A 23,894-nucleotide genomic window follows, 5' to 3' on the forward strand; every position below is an offset into this window, starting at 1 on the left:
CAGCCCACTTCATCGGATGCATAGAATGGAACATACTGTAAGAAGATATACATACACATACAGATAAATTGGAAGTTGCCATACAAACTGTGAGAGGCTAATTAGTTAAGATGAGCTATTATTACCATTAACTTGGGTTTGAATAGAGACTGGGAGTGGCTGGGTTATTACACATATTGAATCTATTTCCATAAGTTAAGTATCCTCACACCTTCTTGTCAACTGTCTAAATGGGCCATCTTGATTATCACTACAAAAGTTTTTTTTCTCCTGCTGATAATAGCTCACCTTAACTAATTAGCCTCTCACAGTTTGTATGGCAACTTCCAATTTATCTGTATGTATATATAATCTTCTTACTATATGTTCCATTCTATGCATCCGATGAAGTGGGCTGTAGCCCACGAAAGCTTATGCTCTAATAAATGTGTTAGTCTCTAAGGTGCCACAAGTCCTCCTTTTCTTTTTGCAGATACAGACTAACACGGCTGCTACTCTGAAACTAGGTCCTCACTTTCCTCAGAACTAGAATCCCCCAGCTGTTACAAGGCGGCAGATACAAAGCAGAAGGGCTGTAGATTAGCACCAATACATTAAAACTACAGGTCCCAAATTCCAATCCTAATCTTCAGAAAATGGAAATAATCTAACTACATAGCATAGCAAGGAGCAGTGTAGTGGTGAATGTGCCTTTCTCCCACAGAGAATTTCCCCTTACTCAGGTTTTCATGCTTGCCCAGGTACAAGTTAAAGATCCCATGGCACTACAACTCTCCACCTCTGTCCATAAGCAGTACTGCAAGCTAACTGGCTCTGTGTGTGGGATGGTGCTGACATCCAACAGCTGTTACACCTACAATCACTCTCACCTGTGCCTGGAAGGCAGTTATTACGGGGAAAAGCACTAGCTAGGGGAGGTTATCAAATTCATATCATTTATCCAGGCTGCCAGGCAGGGTTGCACAGATGTAGGGATACTGTGAAAGGTGTGTGATGGGAATGGCTCAGGCACATGGGCTGTGGCTTCCTTGGCACTGTCCCCTGCTACCCTCAGCTCCAGCCAGGTCCCTTCTACCTGCAAGGCCCAGTCCCCAAGGATTCTGCCTTAACCCCCCACCCCATCCCCCTTGCCAGTCTAAGCCCCAAAGAGGGACAGTTTAGAAACTGGGAACCCTCAACTGGCTTTCCTTCTGGTGGGTGCTATTTAAAGGCATAGGGAGGAGGGGTGCCACCATGCAGGGCTTTGAGGGAAACCCAGCAGCTGTTATTAAAGGGCAGGGTTAGCTCCTTCCAGGGGATCCGGGAAACGCACAGAGGAACCTCCTAGGAGTCTCCCCCCAAACCAACACCCACCCGCCCAGGAGCCTCCAGGGTCCCAACCAGCCCGCCAGGGGCCTCCTCCCTTAAACCAACCCCCCAAGCTGCCCTCACCCCGCAGCCACTCCCTGCGCCCGGCCCTCAGCTGCCCCCCTCGCCAGGCGGCTCCCACCTGGCTCATGGCGGACCGGCCCCCTTATTTTCCCTTCTGACACGCAGATCGCTGCGGCCGCTTCTCCCGGTGCCTCCCCCGCCCAGGCCCTAGGGGAGAGGGGCCCGACGGCCGCCCCCCCGGCCTGGATCTCAAGGCACATTCCGGCCCGGTGTCCCCGGGACACCAGTCCCGCTCGGTTCGGTCCGGCCCGGCCGCTCACCTGGGTCTTGGTGGTGAGCTGGATCACCGCCTTCCTGAAGTTCAGCTTGGAGTCGGCGTTGCCCATTCTCCCGGCCGGACCTGCCCGAGCCCAGATCCGCCTCGGCTCGGCTCCTCCCGGCGAGTCCCTGCGGCGGGCAGGGCCGTCTCCTCCCCTCCGTCAGCACGAACAGCGCCGTTCGCCCTCCTCCTCCTCTCCCTACGCGGCCTCCATCCCCCCGGCCCTCACCTGCCGCCGCGGTGCTCCCCGCCTGTCAAACCCAGCCTCGCAGATGCTCCGGCCGGCCCTCCCTCCTGCCACAGCACACAGCCCCTCCTTCCCCCTCCACACAGCCCCTCCTCCTCCTCCTCCACCCTTCCCTTCATCCCTCCTTCCCTCCCCCTCCACACAGCCCCTCCTCCACCCTTCCCTTCATCCCTCCTTCCCTCCCTCCTTCCCCCTCCACACAGCCCCTCCTCCTCCTCCACCCTTCCCTTCATCCCTCCTTCCCTCCCTCCTGCCACAGCACACAGCCCCTCCTCCTCCACCCTTCCCTTCATCCCTCCTTCAGTCCCTCCTTCCCCCTCCACACAGCCCCTCCTTCCCCCTCCACCCTTCCCTTCATCCCTCCTTCCCTCCCTCCTGCCACAGCACACAGCCCCTCCTTCCCCCTCCACACAGCCCCTCCTCCTCCTCCTCCACCCTTCCCTTCATCCCTCCCTCCTGCCACAGCACACAGCCCCTCCTCCTCCTCCACCCTTCCCTTCATCCCTCCTTCCCTCCCTCCTGCCACAGCACACAGCCCCTCCTTCCCCCTCCACACAGCCCCTCCTCCTCCTCCACCCTTCCCTTCATCCCTCCCTCCTGCCACAGCACACAGCCCCTCCTCCTCCTCCACCCTTCCCTTCATCCCTCCTTCCCTCCCTCCTGCCACAGCACACAGCCCCTCCTCCTCCCTTCCCTTCATCCCTCCTTCCCCCTCCACCCTTCCCTCCTTCCCTCCCTCCTTCCCCCTCCACACAGCCCCTCCTCCTCCTCCACCCTTCCCTTCATCCCTCCTGCCACAGCACACAGCCCCTCCTTCCCCCTCCACACAGCCCCTCCTCCTCCTCCTCCACCCTTCCCTTCATCCCTCCTTCCCCCTCCACACAGCCCCTCCTCCTCCTCCTCCACCCTTCCCTTCATCCCTCCTTCCCTCCCTCCTGCCACAGCACACAGCTCCTCCTCCACCCTTCCCTTCATCCCTCCTTCCCTCCCTCCTGCCACAGCACACAGCCCCTCCTTCCCCCTCCACACAGCCCCTCCTCCTCCTCCTCCTCCACCCTTCCCTTCATCCCTCCTTCCCCCTCCACACAGCCCCTCCTCCTCCTCCTCCACCCTTCCCTTCATCCCTCCTTCCCTCCCTCCTTCCCCCTCCACACAGCCCCTCCTCCTCCTCCACCCTTCCCTTCATCCCTCCTTCCCTCCCTCCTGCCACAGCACACAGCCCCTCCTCCTCCACCCTTCCCTTCATCCCTCCTTCCCTCCCTCCTTCCCCCTCCACACAGCCCCTCCTCCTCCTCCACCCTTCCCTTCATCCCTCCTTCAGTCCCTCCTTCCCCCTCCACACAGCCCCTCCTTCCCCCTCCACCCTTCCCTTCATCCCTCCTTCCCTCCCTCCTGCCACAGCACACAGCCCCTCCTTCCCCCTCCACACAGCCCCTCCTCCTCCTCCTCCACCCTTCCCTTCATCCCTCCCTCCTGCCACAGCACACAGCCCCTCCTCCTCCTCCACCCTTCCCTTCATCCCTCCTTCCCTCCCTCCTGCCACAGCACACAGCCCCTCCTTCCCCCTCCACACAGCCCCTCCTCCTCCTCCACCCTTCCCTTCATCCCTCCCTCCTGCCACAGCACACAGCCCCTCCTCCTCCTCCACCCTTCCCTTCATCCCTCCTTCCCTCCCTCCTGCCACAGCACACAGCCCCTCCTCCTCCCTTCCCTTCATCCCTCCTTCCCCCTCCACCCTTCCCTCCTTCCCTCCCTCCTTCCCCCTCCACACAGCCCCTCCTCCTCCTCCACCCTTCCCTTCATCCCTCCTGCCACAGCACACAGCCCCTCCTCCACCCTTCCCTTCATCCCTCCTTTCCTCCCTCCTGCCACAGCACACAGCCCCTCCTTCATCCTCCACACAGCCTCTCCTCCTCCTCCACCCTTCCCTTCATCCCTCCTTCCCTCCCTCCTGCCACAGCACACAGCCCCTCCTCCTCCACCTTTCCCTTCATCCCTCCTTCCCTCCCTCCTGCCACAGCACACAGCCCCCCCTCCTCCTCCTCCACCCTTCCCTTCATCCCTCCTTCCCTCCCTCCTGCCACAGCACACAGCCCCTCCTCCTCCCTCCTTCCCTCCCTCCTGCCACAGTTCACAGCCCCTCCTTCCCCCTCCACCCTTCCCTCCCTCCTGCCACAGCACACAGCCCCTCCTTCCCTCTCCACACAGCCCCTCCTCCTCCTCCACCCTTCCCTTCATCCCTCCTTCCCTCCCACCTGCCACAGCACACAGCCTCTCCTTCCCCCTCCACCCTTCCCTCCCTCCTGCCACAGCACACAGCCCCTCCTCCTCCACCCTTCCCTCCTAGCCACATACAGCCCCTCCTCCTCCGCATCCCTCCTTCCAGGCTGCCACACACAGCCCCTCTTCTTCTCCCATCCCTGCCTGCCCCTTCCCATCCTTTCATCACTGCTGTTTTTCCCCATCCCTTTCTCCCCCTGCACACAGCCTTTCACTCCTATATCTGGTGCTACCCAACCTTCTTCTCCATTCCAGTTTTTTGCCATCTCCTCTCTCCCACAGCCCCATCTTTTCTCAACCCTTGAGTCTCCCTTCTCCTCTCCTACATGTACCCTCAAAGTCCCCATCTTACCCATTCTCCCCTCTCCACCTTTTACTTCTAACTGGTCCTCCTCCCTGTAATCATCCTTCCTCCTCTGTCTTTTACATCCTTGCCAGTTCCACCTCCACTCTTTCTTCTCCCTCCTTCAGAGTCCTTCCTCCTCTTCCTTGTCTCCTCCCTCCCTTTCATCCCCTCCTCTCTCAATCTATGTCCCCTTCTGTAGCTCTCTCCCTCCCTTTTCATTTCTCCTCCTCTCAATTTCCCAATGCCCTTTTCCTTATCCTTTCCCTATTATATCACTCCCTTTCCATCTCCCTGTGTCACCTTCCTCTTTTCTGTTACACCCCTTCCCTCTTCCTCACCTGGCCTTTTCCCTGCTTCATTTGATCTCCTCTTCTTTTCATCTCTCTTTCCCCTTCCTGCTTTTTCCATCATTCCTTCTTTGCCTTCACCTGCTTTATCTGTCATTCTTCCCACTCCCTTGGTTGTGTCCTGTATCTTATCTTCCCTTCTCTTTGCTTTCATCTCCAAGGACATTTTTCTATGCTAACAGGACACAGCCTGAATCTCTCATCTCCTTGCTCTTCCTCACGCCTCTGGTAGGCCAGCAGCCCCGCACTTCTTCACCTTCATTGTACCCTCTTCTCCCTCCATTTCCTTTGCCCCCTCACCTCATCATCCTATCTCTCTTTCCATATCCCTCTCATTCCCATATGTCTGTGTGTTTCTCCTTTCATGCCTCATGCTTAGCTGGTCTCAGGCCCAAACTTTATCAGCAGTACCATCTTGCCACCATTTATCATGAAATCCTTCACATCCAAGAGGCAATAACATTTGTGTGGAATAGGATTGTGAATTGTACAGAAGATCCAGCAGGAAGATGGAAGGGGAGGCAGGGTTGGCAGAAAGAAAAAGAAAACCTGCTTTTCTCCTACCTTAACTGAGGCCCAAATCCTAAGGGCCTCACTCAGTTTTCACTCCATTGATTTCAAAGAAAGTTTTGATTAAGTAAAAAGCCACTTTGCAATGGAGTCACTGGCTCTTCACACAAGTGAATGGATCTACATGGCTAGCGCTCTTTCCAAGATCAGGGTCTAAGAAAAGATTTGGCCAATACTGAGCAGTTCAAAGTGTGCTCTGAACTGAGGTACCAAGCACCTGGTAGAGGACAGTATGTTTTTAAGATGGCAAAGGGGAGTATATTTTTACGTTTACAATTGTCTTTAAATCTATTGGCAACATGTTTTGTACCTTCTAGTGCTCCTTGGACTAGAAGTACGTCTCTCTGGTGGAAGTAAATTGCATTTTAAAGGCTTGGATCAATTAAATGAGTTCATTCTTATAAAATAATAAAAGTTTACCAAACTTACAAAACAAAATTGTGGACAGGTCTGCAGATGGCATAATTCTGTGGTCATTTTGCCTGCATATTACCTGTCTAGAAATCCTCACTACCTTGTCACATCAAGGACATAGATCAGATCTGAGACCTCAGTGTAGATCTAGAGGAAATTACCTTCCCAGAGTCACATGGCATGACCATCACTTTCTAATGATCTAGGAGTTTACATCCAATCATTCACACATTCAGAATGGCCACACTGTATAGATAGATGGATGAGGCTGATTTGTAGCTGGGAGCAGAATCTTTTTTATTATTATTATTATTATATTCTTCATAGATAAGATTTTTTAATTTGTTCATTAAACTGCCTGTGGAAAGGAGCTGGAGTGCAGGATCACCTGCGTCCTGGGCATGGATGTCAGACCCATCACACTAACTCAACAATGCAGGATACTGTAACAATCCCCAGGATTGAAAGACAATCCTTGATCCTCATCTGCAGCTTGATTAAAGGAAGGAAGGAGATGTACAAATTGGCTACAGAGGCTGTGGGAGGGAATAGGGAAGAAGTTATCTGGAAATTCGTTATCCCTCTCTCCTTCATTTCCCTTTCCCACCATGGTCCATTAGGCCCTCTGAATTGTGACCACCCATCTTCTAGTAGAAAGCCTCTCTGGAGCCAAACAGTGCTGCTCGTGGATTGACCAGAGTCTTCTGATACATATCACAGCATTTAGGAATGCACAATGTCCACTGTTCTTCCGAACACGCACACTGTCCTTTCTACCTGAAACAATCTCGGAACTATTAGCAATTATCTTTCAGAACTCACGGAGGATGGGTGAGGTCCCAGAGGGCTGGAGAAGGGGAAACATGGTACCTGTCTTTAAAACAGAGAACAAAGAGGGACCCAGGGAATTATAGACCAGTCAACTTAATTTGTGCCAGGGCTTGCCAGGTCTGAGCCCGGGATCTCTCGGTTTGGAAGCTCATAGCCCCAGCACCTCTTGGCTTGCCGCATCAATTATGAAAGAAAAAAAATTGCTTGAGCCCTGGCACATTTTTCAGTACAAATTAAACACTCCCAGTCAGCCTATCTTCAGTACCTAGTAGGATAATGGAACAAATTATTAAACAATCAAGTGTAAGTACCTGGAGGATAATAGGGTTATAAGGAACAGCCAGCTCAGATTGACAAGAACAAATCATGCCAAACCAACCTAATTTCTTTCTTTCGTTCGTTACCGGCCTAGTGGATTGCGGGGGTGGGGGGAGCATTAGTCATGATATATCTTGATTTTATTTAATAAGGATTTTGAAACAGTCCCACGTGACATTTTCATAAGCAAACTAGGGAAATGTGGCGTAGATAATATTATTCTAAGGTGGAGTGCACAACTGTTTGAAAGACTGTATTCAAAGAGTAGTTATCAATGGTTCACTGTCAAACTGGGAAGACATATCTAGTGGGGTCCCACAGAGATCAGTCCAGGGTCTGGTTCTGTTCAATATTTTCCTTAATGACTTGGATAATGGAATGGAGAGTGTGCTTATAAAAATTGCAGATGACATCAAGATGGGAGGGGTTTTGCAAGCACTTTGGAGGTCGGGATTATAACTCAAAACAATCTTGACAAATTGGAGAATTGGTCTAAAATCAAAAAGATGAAATTCAATAATGACAAGTGCAAAGTACTTCACTTAGGAAAAAAAATCAAATGCACAGATACAAAATGGGGAATAACTGGCTAGGTGGTAGTACTGCTGAAAAGGATCTGGGGGTTATAGTGGATCACAAACTGAATATGAGCCAACAACGTGATGCAGTTGTGAGAAAGACCAATATCACTCTGGGGTGTATTAACAGGAGTATTGCATCCAAGACAAGGGAGGTAATTTCCATGCTCTATTTGGCACTGGTGAGGCCTCAGCTGGAGTGTCGTGTCCAATTCTGGGTGCCACACTTTAAAAAAAGATGTGGACAAAATGGAGAGAGTCCAGAGAAGAGCTACAAAAATGACAAAAGGTTTAGAAAACCTGACCTATGAGGAAAGGTTAAAAAAAAAGGGCATTTCTTGAAAAAAGAAGACTGAGAGGACCTAATAACTGTCTTCAAATACATTAAGAGATATTATAAAGAGGACAGTGATCAATTGTTCTCCATGTCTACTGACGGCAGGGCAAGAAGTAATGGGCTTAATTTGCAGCAAGGGAGATTTAGGTTGGACATTAGGGAAAAATTCTAACTATAAAGGTAGTTAAGCTCTGGAATAGGAGGTTGTGGAATCCCCATCAATGGAGGTTTTTAAAAACAGGTTGGACAAACATCTGTCAGGGATGGTCTAGGTTTACTTGGTCCTGCCTCAGCACAGGGTGCTCGACTTCATCACTTCTCGAGGTCCCTTCTAGTCCTACATTTCTATGATTCTGCAGACAACTCTCTGCCATTGTGTGTGGGCAGGGAAGGGGAGGGGGGGACTGCTATGGTCTGATATAGATCTAGAAAGTTCTACCACACAGACGGCAGGCAGTACTTCCTCCAAACATCACTATATCAACCAATTGGTATCTTTGGTAGTGAGTCTTGCAGTGTGCTCAGGGATGACAGAGACCTGGCAGTGCTATACATCTTGGGACAAATTAACTGACAGGTTAGGTTCAGTTCTACTGACATCAATCCAAATGCATCCACTTCTGCCAGGGATGAGTTTGGCCCCCTGAGCTCAACTGCAGGTATCAAAACAAAACGCAGCTTTTCACATACCCACCTACACGTCAGTGAGACCTCTTCCTGTTCCCTTCCCTGATTCCCAGTCAGGCCTCTAAGGATCCTCATTTTTTTCTGAATTAAATTCCCTCCACTCTTGAGGTCTTGTATCACAACCACTATCCGCTTAGCCAAGGAAGACTGGATGAACTTCCCTTGAGAGCCTGTCAACACTATTCCTTAACTGGAGCAAGGAATTGATCTTGAGCAAGACAAGGCACTCCCTCACCTTAGGCTCAACCAGCTCAATAACTAACTCCCAGCCCACAGACTGGCATTGCCCATTATTATTAATTATTATTATTTTAGAACCTAGGAGACCCAGTCATGGGCCAGGACCCCATTGTGCTAGGTGCTGGACACAGAACAAAAAGATGGTCCCTCCCCCAAAGAGTTTACAATCATTTGAACCCAAGTCTCCTCTAACTCATCAGGGCAGACAACACATAAACAGCACAAACGCTGATTGCTTTGGGGGCTCTTTGCAGACTTTGCCACTTCCTAGTTGGCTGTCTCTTCCTCGTCTATTCCAGGACATCAAAGGGAGGAGGTTACTCTCTCCCCAGTTTCCCTCCTGCCTCTCCTCCAGCAGCTTACAGTACTTCAAGACTGTAAGGCAGGATGGAGAACACTGCCCCTGGCTGTACTAGGTGAACCTGATTGCACTGTATTTGATCATTCCAGAAGCAGCTGATCCAGACTAGAGCAGGCAGGGTGGGCAGCGTCCGGCCTGCTTTTCAGTGATCTGCACAAACTTCAGAGAGCTAGAGAGTAAAAGGAAAGCAACAGAAGCCTACAGAAAATAAAAACCCTGAACCCTGAGGTTAGTGCGCGCACCAAATGCAGCAAAGCCATATGTGATGGTTTAAATGAGTGTGTGGAAGTGATAAAGGAGTATAATTTGCGCTGATTTCTCATTCAGTGGGTGTGCAAAATGAGGGTCACTCACATGCTGAGGAGGTGGACAAGGTGCAGAGTTGGAGAAGTAACTAATGGGGGATGTACAAAAGTCTGGGGTGTGTGGAGTTGGGGTGGGGGCTTGTTTACAGCTTCCGACTTGCTGTTAGGAAGAAGAAGAAAAATTAAAAAAAAAACTGGCTGAGCAGGATTGGAGGCCTCACTCAACTTGAGGGCATTTCTCTGACTGGACGTAACACCCTGACTTTTGGACACTGCACCCAATCAATTCCAGAATTTCCGGGAATGTTCTAGGCATTGTTGGGCAAAATCCCACTGACTTTTGGGGGGAAATCAGAAACCTGGGTAGGCGGCATACAGGGGACACATAATGCCTCTGCCACCTGCTTAGCCAAGCCACAGCTTCAAGCACCTCTGCAATTGTCTGTAGATGAAAGAACGGGTTGATGGCCCCAATTAACACCTTCCAGCATAACTGTACCGCATCTCATCTCTGCCCATCCTCCCAATAGAGTTTAAAATGTTGACACCCTGAATGATTTATCCCCCAGACAGAAAGGAGAGAAATGAGAATGGGGGGCACAGAGATCCCCTGGCACAAGGTGGGGCAGAGAATGGAGGACCCTGATATGAGGTAGAAGGGGATGCACACAAAGCCTCTCATATGGGGAATATGGGGACCCTGGTGTGGGAAGGAGGGCATGGGGGAATGGGGGAGCACACAGAATCCCACAGCATGGGGGAGAATGGGTGCCCCTGAAATGGAGGGAATGAGAGCACAGAGAACCATGGTATGTGGAGGAATGGGGAGATCACAGAACCCCTGGTGGAGTACCCTGATATGGGTGGAAAGGAGAAAGGTGAGGCATAAGGGGACAAGGGGGACATGGAGGTAAGTGGGGGATGGGGACACACACATAACCCCTGGCATGAGGGAGTCCCTGAAATACAAGAGGATGGGAAGGTGGCACACAGGCAGATCGTGGGGAAATGAAGGAATGCAAAGAACCCCTAGTCTGTGCAGTGAGCTCAGCCTACAGACACTACAAATGTGTGTCCTCAGTTATTATTAAGAATGACTACAGACCCTAGAGTCCTATTGTATTAGGCACTGTACGTACACACATTATGTGCCCTACAGAGCACACAGTCTAAATAGACAAAGGATGGGAGGAAGAAACTATTCTTCTGCCGAATTTACAGATGGGGAACTGAGGCACCCAGTGACTGGCCGAAAGTTAGAGCCCTGCATGGATACAACATTTGTATCCGCGTCCCATCTGCAAGCATGGTCTGCGGCTATCCGCAGATTTGCAGGGCTCTACCCGAAGTCACCCAGGAAGTCTGTGACAGACCCAGGAATTGAATCCCGATCTCCTGAGTGCCAATCCGGTGCCTTACCACCACCATCCTTCCCCATTTCCCAGCTACGCCCCTGTCACACAGTGTAACATACACTGCTTGGGGTGTAAATTACACTGGTTTTGCACACCCAAATGGCTGCAAGTTACACCCCTCCCCCGCTGCTCACATCACCAGGCTCTCCTGCCCACTATCAGGAGTTTGCCTACTGACTTAGATGTCAGCTATCAGTTGCCTCCGCTGGCTAATTGGGTGCTGTCTCTGCGGGGAAGAGCTTGCCCTGCAGCAATCCTTAGCGCGCCTCTTCCTTATTGCCACTTCTTACAGCTGCCATGACAGTGCTGCTGGCACATGGCCTATCCCGGGCATGCTCCTGGCTGAATGCACAACCGCAGCCTCGGCAGTGTTTTGAATGAAACGCTCCCCCCTCCGCTGGGGAGAATCCCCCCACCACAGCAAAGCAGCACAAATGATCAGGATGTTTTTTCCCTTTCTCTGTGCAACACGATCCCACTGCCTGCAAAGCAACATCCGTGAGGACAGCTGGAGCCAACCCCTCCTCCCTCTAACGTGCCTATATATCCCTACGTCGCCTGCCTGGCACTATTCCGGGTGCAGCCCCGGCGCTGGCTATCTCGGGGGAAGGGGTGGGTGGGACTTGCACGCCTCAGATCCGCCTCGCTAAAATGCATCTGAATTGCCTCTGATTAAAGTGTGGGGTGGAAGAAGAGGGAAGGGAAGGGAGACCCCTCCCCATGCGTTGTGCATGGCTTTACATGCAGCAGTACCATGCTAGAGGTCTCCACCGAGCTGCAGAAACAGGAACTCGCCGCCTAGGAAGGTTCCTCTTTCTTTTGTGCATCACTCAGATATCCCGGTGCAAAAAAAAAAAAAAAAACCACTCACCACCCCTGCAGTCTCCAGACTCCCAGTTAATCCATACAAAACCGCCCCTCCGGCCTGTCGGACTGGGAGCAGAGGGAAGGGAAGGGACGCCTGCCACGTCTCAACCCCCCTTCACCCCCCGCCCCCGCGTCTCCCCCTTACAAGGGCAGATGGATGATGGAGACGGACAGCGAAGGTGATGCAAGAGCAGAGCGAGCGTTTGGAGCCTGGTACCAGCTGTAGCAGTCCCCAGGACAGCTGCATTGTCCCAGCTCCGCATCAGCGGGCAATACTGGCCAATCTCAGCCCTGCCGCCCGGCCCCCGGTCCCTACCCGCCTCTGCAAGCAGAGCTTCGATCCGCTGGAGTGTATCCCGCCCCCCTCAGTTAGTCCTTAATCACCCCTGCGCTCGCTGCAGCCGTAGCCCCTTCACGCTCCCAGCCTCTCCTGGGTTTACGGCTGTAGGGGGTTTTTTTGTTTTTTTGGGTTTGGTTTTTAATTCTGCGTGTCCTTCTGGGCTGCGGGTGCTAAATGCTGAGCGCTGACAGGATGGAGGAGTTTCCAAGTGAGGAAGAGGAGCCCTGGTACGATCAGCAAGACCTGGAGCAGGGTAAGAAAAGGTTTGAACCCACAGCCGAGCCAGGGGGGAACCTTTGGAAAGTGCGGAGTGCAGACATGCTGCAGAGGGGATAATGAGCGGGCAGCAAATCCTCTTTCTAGGGGGAAAACAGTCTGTTCCCCACCACCCACACACCCCCTCATTTTGAAATCTCATCAACTCTGGTGCCTATCAGATACCAGGTGGAAATCTAAATGTAACCGCAGGTATTTAATAGTTCATGGGAAGAGCCAATGTAAAGTTCAAACCCTGGGTATAGTGAGAGAGTCAAATACTGCTCTGTTACACTGATATCAATCTGGTGGAACACCATGCACTTCAGTGGAGTTATACTGGTGTCAAATTGGCAAGGGCAGAGTCCAGGCCAGAAAGTTAAAAAACCTAGACAGACTGTTTAAACTTTAGAGAGATTAGATTAAATTCGAGAGAGTCAGGAGAGGCAGTTCAAACAAAAATCAGAAATGACTTTTCCCAAATTGAGGACATATGGCAAATTTTCCAAAAGCTCCTGCAAGATTTAGAACCCTACATGCAATAGGACTTAGGCTCCTTAGCCATGTAGGCACTTTTGAAGATTTTACCCATCTGCCTCAAAGGCAGCAGAGAACCGGTGAAGAGGAGAAATAGCAAGTTAAAAAAAAAATTCTGACTATTCACTTGTGAAGTTTTGTTTTAAAGCAACAGTCTGTGTTCATAATTCCACCTGGACATTTGCATTTGTTCCATACAGTTTTCATCCTAAAGACTGCGGGGGGGGGGGCGGGGAGGGGGTTCGTGGCATTGTGTGTTTGGTGGTTGTTGTTTTTTGCTTATCTTCATATTTTGAGTCAAACTTCAGTAAATAAATGACTGGAAAAACTGCTCTCCCATTTCAGATCAAAGGCCCATGAATTAACTTAACCGACTATCTATGCTCAATGAAAATCAATGACGCTAAAATAAGGTCACCAGTCTAATGTTTTGTATTATATGCATAGATTTGGGTTTTTAAACAGTCAATGGCAAATAAATAGTTGATACGGTTGTCCAGCTGCATGTGTATCGCTAGTCAGTCATAACTACAGTAGATGGTGTTGTGATCTAAAGTTTTCACAACTTCAACTGGAGGGCAGGGGCTGAGGAATTAATGAAGACAGAGTCCTCCCAGTCAGTTTCCAACTCCGCTTTCTCAGCTGCTGGAAGAGAAATATCGCTGCATAGCAGAACCTGTTTCACAAGATATGATGCCTGAACTAAACTGGGACCTGGGTGGCCCAGACTAGTCAACTAAATAAACACTATGAGTTCTTGAATATCCAGGATTCACTTAGTTGGGGGCTTCTTCCCATAGCTCCTAAGGGACCTAGGCCCTGCTATGGAACAGAGATGCGCACCAAAAAACAAAAATTAGTGTAGGAAGCTTAGAACAATGAGGGGCTTGTTTATTTTAGCCTTGTAACTAGCCTCAGTTTCATGAGTCAGCATTTCTAATGAAAAACATTTACAACACTAAAAGTATCTTAAAACCAGGTCAGATTCACATCTCCATCACTCTGGTGTAATCTAGAGTAACTCCACTGACTCCAGATTAACACCCACATAACTGAGATCAGAATGCAGCCCTCAGTTTTTAGGAGATGGAAGAAAACAATGTTCATTTGAAGGGTTTGCGGTCTTCTATGAAAGTGGGGGCTATATACAAATATTTATATCTAAGCTAACTCTGAACGGGAGTCAGAGAAGCCTTTAATTGAAATCAATGAAATGGTACTGCAGGGTAATTACAACAGTAATTAATCTGTATGATGCACAAAGCTCTTCAATAAGGACACTGCTATTACAGCATTTTTGTTACAGCCTAATAATGTATGGTCAAATCGTCAATGACAATGTGCTGGTCATGGTGCTGTTAGTTCTTAGGAGGTGGCAGAGTGGAAGGGGAATATTTCAAGATAGAGTGAGATTATTAGGCATTATGCATTACTAAGAAGATCAAAATGCCAACGGCCCAGGGGTCATGGAGAAAAGGCAGTGCTTGGCAGACAGTGAGATGATAAAAGGATATTCTACAAGACCATTTATTTGGGCAAGAGATGGGAGGGCGAAAGGCAAACTAGTGCCAGGAGAGTGGAGGAGGTTTGGATGAACCCACTGGTTGCTGGGACTTTATCATGATTTAGCAGTGCCATCAAATATTTATTACATTTATGCCCAAAACTGTTTGCTAAGCAACGGGCAGCTTAACTGGGAGCTCTCGGATTCTTATGTTTATTAACTACTTGGGTACCGGTAAGTGTGTAGCTTAAATCACAACTCCAGCGCTGCTCTAAGCACCTGCTTCTTTCCCAATATCCCCTATGGAGCCTTCAGCACTTTAAAAATGTTGCTGAAATCATCTATTTTTTAAGAGAAAATAAAACCCCAATCATTTTCTTTCTGAAGCACCTTCGTAATTGCTAATTATCCACCAGGCGCCATGCGGGTGCTAACATATAAGAAGATTCAGTCTCTACCCCTAAAGAGCGTGTAGTATGTGTGTAGTTCATACACAGACAAAACAGTTCTGATGCATGATTTAGCTGATTTCACTGCAGAATAGTCTAAGGTGCTGTACTAAGGTCACCATCTCCCCTAGAGGTGCAGATTCAAATTCCAGCCCTGAAATCTGACAGCTTGTAAAGTCAAGCAAGGAGATGGACCAGAGGATCTAATTGGACTGTTTCACGCCTGTGATTTGTCTCTGGAGATGCCTTTGTGGTTTTTAAACAAACAACAACAAAACAAACAAAAAAGGCTATTCTGACACAATTAAAACAATGCTACTGATTTCTGGGTTGTGCCTCACCAATTCAAGCAATGCTTCTTTCCACATTGTTTTAACACAAACGACATTCCATAGGAGGATACATGCAGTCTGAGCTCAGTTTAGCTACAGCATCGTGTTCCATGGGCTGGGGAAAGGCCTATTGGGGCAGGTGTCTTGTGACTTTAAGAAAGGAATAAAACAGTAAAGTATTGACAGTAAAGTCATGGAGAAAGGGGACAATGAGCCTTCCCGAGCAGCTGGAAAAGGATGATGTGGTTAAAGTGACCTCATGCTCCATGGAATGCCCATGCTGAGAGAGCTCCAGGGAGTGAGGATGAGCTGGAATTAGAAAACCCAACCTGGAGAGAATAAGGGACACCTTTTCCGTTCATTAAAACAGCATTTGCACTAAAAACAAACAAATGAACGCATTCAAAGTAAATTGCACTTGGATTCAAACTAAATGGACACCGAATCCAACAGCTCTTTCTACTCCTCTCCCAGAGTTCCTTTATCTTCCTTCTACAAATCTCCCAAATAAGTCCTTCTCTCTGTCATCCCTCTCCCTAGTCCTCAGAGTCCTGCAGCTCCCCTCAGTGGACTCCTTGGTCATTCTCTTAGATCTACAGCCAAAAAGCAGACAGTGCAGTTCAGGAAGAAGGCTGCAAAGGTGACATTTGTACTCCCCTGATCCTGGGCCAGATCCCCCTACTGTCAATCAGAACAGCCTGGAAGCTGCTCCAAGTTACACCAGCTGCTAACAGTTTCAAGAGGCTAACACAGCAACACGGGGCTTGAGAGAAGTTGAAGGAAGCCCTGGTCATAATCCTTTTCCCTCAGACACATCTTCATGCTGGCAGCAGGGACGGGGGTAGCATAGAAACCACTAAGCGAGATCTCTGCCACTCTACATTCCCCTACATTGGTGCGATCCTTCCATGGCCAGGTTTGCAGACTGTGCCGTTCTGCACCAGTAGTGTGGTGCAAAGCAGCCTCACTACAATGCAGAATCTGGGCCTTGCAGCTTCAGCATCCCTGAGATCTCCAGGCCTAAGTATCCTGCCTTATTCCTCCCCTGGGCATTTGTATTGCTTATTACATTACATACTCAGAATGAAAATTACACAAGGTGCTGAGCACTCACAGCTCCCATTGACTTACAGGGTTGAAGGTGCAGAGTCACAAGTGTTCAGCACCTCTAAAAATCAGGTCCTATGTGTTGCCATGGACCCAAAAACATCATGGATGTGTAGTAGGATTAGAATCTGCATTAACTAACAACCACAGCACCTGGTGTGCCTAGGAGACCCAACCCCCAGTTTTCTGTCATAGTCTACATTAAAACATGGTGGTCCATTAAGCTGCAACTACCAATCAGTTCATCCAGGAACAAACTAATCACTGCACTGGGGTGCACAGAACATCCGAAGTTCCATCCCTCCTGATGCAACAACCCTGGCTGCACAGCTTTGGAGAGAAGTCACAATGATTGCCTGACCTCCTGGATTGCAGTGGTGGATTCCTCCAAAGCTGCACGGTTGGAAGGACCCAGGATCTTTTTTATTTATTTATTTATGAGCGTGACACTGAATGTGTCTTTGGGTAATGGAAAGTTTTCGGTGACTAATTGCTGAGCCACTTGGAAATCAGATGCTTAAAACAACAAGCACAGCACAGCAGACCGGATGGCCAGATAAGATGTGGAAAAGGGAGCATATTTAGCTCTGCATCTCAGCTGGGGAAGAATCGAGATTCTCTGAATCTGAAAAGTTCCCTGTATAAAAATCCCCAAATCAGCTGTAAAAAGCAGGACAGTTGGGAGTAGGAGGATCCCACGTCGAATCTGTTTAGGAATCTCCTTTCATAATCCCACATAGAAGCTCCTTTCAACACCATCTGCTAAAATTCAGGCTCATATTTCCAGATGTGGGAGGCAGTTGAATTAGAAGAGAGGAAAACCAGATGGATTCTCTGTGTCTCCAGCCCAGCTGACCAAAGGTATTTCTCCTTGGCTAGGCTGTGCCTGGAGGATTTGCTGTATGAATGCTAAAGGACATTCCAGCCATAGCAGGCCACATTATTGCTGGGTCTAGGAAAGTCAGAGCCTAAGAGCAACCGACCATTTAGAAACAGCCCAGTCAGTCTGATGCACCATTCTCCCATGGACATGACTTCGGTTCTTCATACTTTTCCTCAGTACCAGACAGAGCTGGCTGGTGACAGGGAGACGGATTTTATCCAGCGTAGCAGACTGAGGGGGAAACCACTCAGAGCGAGAAGGGAAAAGGCCCAATCTTGTTCCCACTAAGTCGATGGGAGCTTCCAGGTTGACTTTCCACATGAGGTGGTGGGGGATCAGGCCCTAAGTTAGAAACAAGGCAACCCAGCCCAGAAAAACTAGTTCTAATTACAATATTTAATTAATATTTAACAAATATTAGTGTTAAGATGGGGGCTCAATCCTGCTAAGTGCTGAGTTCTCATCAGTGATCAGACCCTTTGCATATAATGGGACAGTTCTGTTTAACATGTTCTGCTGTGCACACTTCCCTCTTGCATTTTCAGAGGCCACCAGCCTCCATTGCTACCAGAGTGTTAAATGAAGAAGGGCAGGGGGAAGCAAGCTCCCCCATCTCCCTGTGGAAGCCCCTAAGCATACATTTCTTTCTGACCAGTGGGACTTAATGCTGCTTTGTGACTGCAAGGAATGCATCTTTCTGATAGAGCTGTGCTGCCCTTTAGACACACTCTACAGCCCAGGGCTTTAAGGCAACGTGCAGTAGCAATGTGCAGTCTCTTCTCAAACCCAAGCAACCTGCTGGGCTTAGCTGCAAAGCTGGTGTTATATTTGCTCTTTCATCCGTGCACCCCATTGCCTGGAAAATGTTCTGGAGGAGAACGAGCTCAGGGCCTCAAATTTCTGATCTTTGCACCTAGTGCAGTTGTGTGTGGGGTTTTTTTGTTTTGTTTTTTAAAGTGAATTTAAAGTTTTTGTAAAAGGTGCTGGACGATAGCCCTAGAGACTGAATTACTCTGTGTATCTACACAATAGGTCAGCTCCCCTAATGGTATAAATCAGCACTCTTCCACTGACTTCAGTGAAGCTATATTGATTTGCACCAGTCAGGAATCTCACCCGCAGGGTACAGGATGGCCACTAACAGTGCAAGCTTCCCCTATACAGCCCTGCTAACGTGCCTCGTCCTAGGAGTGAGAGGGTTCAGTCTCCAGGCCCATTCAGTCATCTCTGACCTCTCTCTGCCATTTATGGCAATATTGTTATCGTAGGTGTCATGTGGTGCTGTTACACATAGTCTTCCAAGTTCGTTTTCTAAGTATGCAAGCAAATGTTCAATCCTGGGAAGACATGCTTGGTTGTTGTTAGCTTGACGTTATGCAAGGGTCTATGTAGAGGTAGTGGTCCTTGGAGGTAGAGTTTGTGCAAGCAGCAGAGGAATTTGCTCTATGCCTTGGGCTCTGGTTAGAGTCAGTTCTTGAGGCAGAGCTGCTCCCTCGGCATTGGTGTTGGGCAGAGACTCCTGAAAGAAGGTATTGCCCTGCATGTTGTTTGTGTCAACCTCTGTTCCAGGACTGGGAAGCCAAACAGCAAGGCCCAGACATCTGCCACCACAAGGGACAAAAATATTGTAAGAAGGGGCAACAATGTTTTTATTTATGTGGATGCTTGTCTCAGAGTTGCAGGGCTAGCTGCACTTCAGACCCCTTCTGTAGTCTCAGTGCACCCCTTCAGGTTTCTGGCCTTATACTTTCACCTCTCACAGAGTGAAATCCCAGGATCCTCCTGCTCCTAGACTGAGTGCTTAACTACAGTAACGTATGTACCCACCATGATTACTGAACATGTCTGACTGGACTTGGCCGCCTCTGGTTCTTCCCTTTGGGAACTGTGACCAGCAGTGAATAGAGACCCAAAACAGCATTCTCAAAACAAAGTATTGTTTAATCTTAACTGTAGAAACACAGCACAACATAAGGGAAGAGGATTTTTAAAGCACAGCTCCACACAGCTCTCTTACCTGGAGTCTTTGGCAGGCTTAACTTTTCCCAGGTTTCTGTTTGAGACCCACTTCTCATCAGCAACTGCCCCCTTCCTGATAGAGAACTTTTTACCCCTAAACAGTCCTTTGTCCCAATTTTCCCGGGCTTGGATCCTCCCTGTGGTTACAAGCAGGGACCCCTTGCCCGCACTCTTGATGAACTGGTCCCTTGAACTCAGCAGGGCATCAAAGGTGACACTTCAAAAGTGTCTGGCTCTAGCATTGTCCCTGTGGGGTGGAAATGGGTGGCTATCTGAAGCCATTGTCCTCTTTCCTGCATATGTGTAGCCAACCTCTTCTTCAATTAACCCCTTGTATTCACACTACAACCCCTTCTTACAACAGTCAGACTTGACCCAAGGAAGCACTCTGTGTAGCTCAAAAGCTTGTCTGTCTCACCAACAGATGTTGGTCCAATAAAAGATACGACCTCCCCCAACTTGTCTCCCAATATCCTGGGACTGACACAGCTACAACAAAACTGCATAGAACAGTCCGACAAACATATAGAATTCATTCATTATTACAGGCAGCTCCAAATCCATCACAGCTTGTCAACCAAGAACTGGACTGAGATCACTCATTCATTTCATGTAGGTCACTCAATCGCCTCCAGTTGATAATGACTTTCTGATACTAATTGCTAGGCTGTATTTGAACTAACAATCTAGAGCAGTGGTTTTCAACCTGTGGTCGGAGGCCATAGACTATGTCTAAGGCGTCTGCGAAAGGTTGTCGTTACCACAGAACAGTGGTTTTCAGCCTGTGATCTACAGACCTCGGTGGGATGAGGGGGTGTCTACAGACTACATCTAAGATTTCCAAAGTGGTATGCACCTCCATTCAAATTGTTTAGGGGTACACAAATAAAAAAAAAGGTTGAAAACTATTGATCTAGAGGCAAATGGCTTTATAGCCTATTCGCTACCCCTGAAACAATTTATGCCAGAAGGATTGTGCATGGCCTGAGTTGGGACGTATAGATTCATCTGTGGGTAAGGGACCCTCAAGCCCAGGCAAAAGAGGAAGAGATTCTGGCCTTATACCCCCTGTATTATCTTTTCCTCTACTGGCCACTGACTGTAGCTTTGGACTAATGGGACTTCTAGACATTGAATATGTGGCTGTGAAAAGACAGAGAACAAAGGAGATAAATGACAGGCAAGAATGTGGTGAGGATGTATGCACTGTTTCTTTAAAACTAAAGCAAGAAGCCAGGCAGGAGGGGTACTAAGGGAAATTCTAGGCAGATGCTTTCTGGTACAGCAGAGAGAGAAGGTAAAGTAGGGATAATTCTGTTTTCCTTATTCTTCTGTTAAAGTTCTTTGTTCAGTGCTAAAAGAAAGTGACTCTTTCTATACACTGTCATCACATGACAGAGCACACGAGGCAATCGGAGGCAGAAGTGCTGGTAGGTAGGTGGCTTCCAAGGTTGCCACATCCGAAGGACTGCTGCTGGAATAGCGTGGGTATCAGTGTGGTCACTCATCAAGAGGCCAGCCACTAACTGCTCTGCATCCATTGTCCCCTCCTGCAAGAATGCTGCTCAGAGGCTTGGAGCCAACTCTTGCTGATTAAATGGAAGGCAAAGACAATAGGGCTGGTGGCGATGGCCCGGGAGAGCCGGCAGCACTGAAAGACATCAAATCAATGTAATACGAAGTAGAAGGGAAGGAAGAACGTGCAAGACACTTGCATAGACAGCCAGAGGCACGAGTACAACATTAGGGGCATGAATCTCCTTTAAAACCAGTGCAACTCCGTCGGCTTCCTGACTTACACCAATGTAAGGGAGAGGAGAATCAGACTGTCACCGGGTGGCTGGCCCCAGTAAATGAAGCCAGTCCAGCTCCCTGTGCCAGAGCAGGTGGTTCCATTTGACCAGTTAAGAGGGTGGGGCAGCACTTGGGGGCGCCAGAAGGTCAGGGAGTCAGAGCAGACTGGTTCAGTCAGGAAGGGCAGGTGAGAGCTGCCAGAGAGCAGGGGAGTGTAGGAGTCCCAGAGCGAGACATAAAGTGGTTTTTGGCTGGCATCCGCAAGCCCACGAGCCAAAGCTGGAGAGGGCAAAAGGCAGGGGAGCAGCAGAGGTGCTAACCCTCGGTCATCTCCGGGGACGGACAGCTGGACCCATAGGAACGATGAGAGGGCCGGGGGAGTGAGGGACGCTCCCCTGGAAAGGATGCTCCCAGAAAAGCGGTTGTGGGGGCTCCTACTGGGAAGAGCAGGGCTGCGCTCCACTTTGAAGGGCTAGGGGGGCTGTGCTAGTCTAGGGACAGGAAAAGACAGACAGAGTTGGGGCTGTACTGGGGGGGCGGTGAGAGGCACCACGGCTGCACTGGAGGGCAGCAGTGTGGTGAGGGACAACAGGGCTGTATCTGATGCTGGGGAATACCGGACTGTGGTTGTGGGGATTTTGTTATGATTTATATGCACAGGGGCCATGTGCCCTAAGAAAGACTGTTGGACTATTTCTGGGGACACCTAGGCAGGTGCACTTGTCACATGGCAGCTTGCCACAGGAAGGTGCTCCAGGCCAGGCCACCTTCTGACGCAGACCCTTAGCAGTTTACACGGAGGTGCTTCTCCCTGAAGAATTTGTCAATGGGCAGGAAATCTTATCAGCTGATCTGGCTAGGGAAGCTTCTTCTCCTTTCACTGTAGAGCTGCCTGGAGGACACTGCACAGAAAAGTTTCAGCACCCTCTTATCTCCTGGGCAGCTGAGGGTTTTATTTCTTTATGAAACGTTTATAATAGGGGCCCGATAATGAGGAGTCAAAGTGACCAATCGCTGAGCCGCTTTGAAACCACTGTGCCTAAAAGACAAACACAGGCGAGAGGCTGTGACAAAGTAGATGTTTAGACAAGAGGTGGAGAATGGCACAGAAAGACACTGCTCCCATTGGAAACAGTGGCAAAACACAGGGTGCCTTCTGCGGGAGCAGGATTAGGCCCACTGGGTTTATATACGTGTGTGTACACAGGCACTCACAAGGAGAGAGAGAAAATTCCTGTGATAGGTTAGTTCCAAAGTGACCCCTGCCGGGAAAGTCTACATCTGTGACCATTCAGAGGGGAATTTCTCCATGGGGTAGAGAGTAAATGGAGGGAATAGGTAGAAGAGAAGCTAATGGAGGGACAAAAGAAGCTATTTCTCTGATCCATTAGCAAAAGGAGAGAGATGGGGAAGAGGAAAGGAATATAAAGAAGGTGGGTTAGATTGCAAGAGAGTGAGCAACAGATGCTGGAAAAATTGGAGAGGGCAGATTTACTCAAGCGGCCACAGCGAGATGCAAATTATACTTCCCTGAGCCAGCCTTGCCCCTGTGCCCTGGGAGGGTAGGTTGGGGTTTGCCACTCGGTGGAGGGTGGCAGCTTAGGGTCTGTCTGCACTACAAGAACTACAGCAGCAGCTCCACCCTCGCCGTGTAGACTGAGCGACAGAAGGGGTTTTCCCATTGCTGTTGTAAATCCACCCGGGGGGCATAGGCCGGCTTAACGATGTCTCTCAGGGTGGAGAATTGTTCACAGCCCTGAGCGAAGGAGCTAGGGCAACCCAAGTTTTAGATGTAGACCAGGCCTTAGTTTGTGGCTGAGGCTCCATAGTAGCCTGTCACACACAGGTTCTGAAGCACCTGGCATTGGCCACTGTCGGAAGACAGGATATTGGGCTAGATGGACCATTGGTCTGGCCCAGCATGGCCGTTCTTATGTTCAGGCCCCTGATTCAGCACATGTCCCAGCTGCCCAAGCCATGCTCCAACCCCAGCCAGCTGCTCACTTTGTGGGCTGCACTGGCTCCCACTCCTGGCAAAGGGGAAGCTGCAGCAGGAATGCACCACCACCACCTCTCCCTCCGTGGATTTTCCACTGCCAACAGCCTCTGCCATTGGGCTGGGGGATAGCAGAATCCAACCCAGAGGCTACACAACAGGGTATGAGGGAGTGAAGGAAGTGAGGCCAAGAAAGGACAAAGAAAAGGAATGACAAAAGCAAGAAAAAGTCCCAGCAAATCTCATTAGATCAGCAACGACATCCATATGCATCATGGTTGTTCATGATCATTATAACCCATTTGAGATGAAGGAAGGAAATCAGGGGGAGTTGGCTCTGCCTCTGGTGGATTTAATGACTAGAGCTGGTCAGAACACTTCCATTTTGCAGAGACTTATCAGTTCCTACGAGGTTTTTGTTGGTGGGGGGAGGAGGAAGACTGTGTGCGCATGCCTGCAACCTGGTAGTTACGGTGATCTGGGATGAAAAACTCTGCTCTAAATCAGGCAGAGAAAGGACTTCATCCTGAATCTGATACACCCCAGGACACGGACACACACACACACACCCCTTCCCAAATCAAAAAGCTTTGGGTTTGATCCAAAAAAACCAAAAACCCAGAAATTTTTGCAGACACCAAGTGTTTTGGTGTCATTCCAATGCAAAACTAAACCAAATCTCAAAACCTGCCCTGGAACAGAACATCCTCAAGCCATGCCCTTCTCCTGGCACTACTCCACTTGTCCCTGCCATCCCTGCCTCAGTTATTTTGGCTTTGAACTGTGCCAGATTGCACCACACATTACACCTATTTAAGAAGCGATTCCCCAGGGCGAGCACACCT

At 49.5% G+C, this 23,894-nt stretch overlaps 2 protein-coding genes across 4 annotated transcripts in view; one reads left to right on the forward strand and one right to left on the reverse strand.

Annotated features, from left to right (window-relative positions):
* HID1 (HID1 domain containing) overlaps positions 1–2,041 on the reverse strand; it is a 47,800-nt gene extending 45,759 nt beyond the window's left edge. Inside the window, exon 1 of one of the 2 annotated variants that reach the window (XM_007065033.4) lies at positions 1,692–2,041. In XM_007065033.4, the coding sequence (XP_007065095.2) occupies positions 1,692–1,757 (66 nt within the window). In that variant the 5' untranslated portion in view covers positions 1,758–2,041. The remainder of the gene's footprint in view (positions 1–1,691) is intronic. The other variant, XM_027827402.3, reaches the window with a different exon arrangement.
* A 4,133-nt stretch (positions 2,042–6,174) lies between these two features.
* Positions 6,175–23,894, forward strand: part of CDR2L (cerebellar degeneration related protein 2 like) — a 32,719-nt gene continuing 14,999 nt past the window's right edge. For both annotated transcript variants that reach the window (XM_027827408.3, XM_007065035.4), the window contains exon 1: positions 6,175–12,426. In XM_027827408.3, the coding sequence (XP_027683209.2) occupies positions 12,348–12,426 (79 nt within the window). In that variant the 5' untranslated portion in view covers positions 6,175–12,347. The remainder of the gene's footprint in view (positions 12,427–23,894) is intronic.

The sequence above is a fragment of the Chelonia mydas genome, chromosome 14 (assembly GCF_015237465.2).
Source record: "Chelonia mydas isolate rCheMyd1 chromosome 14, rCheMyd1.pri.v2, whole genome shotgun sequence".
Taxonomy (NCBI): Eukaryota; Metazoa; Chordata; order Testudines; family Cheloniidae; genus Chelonia; species Chelonia mydas.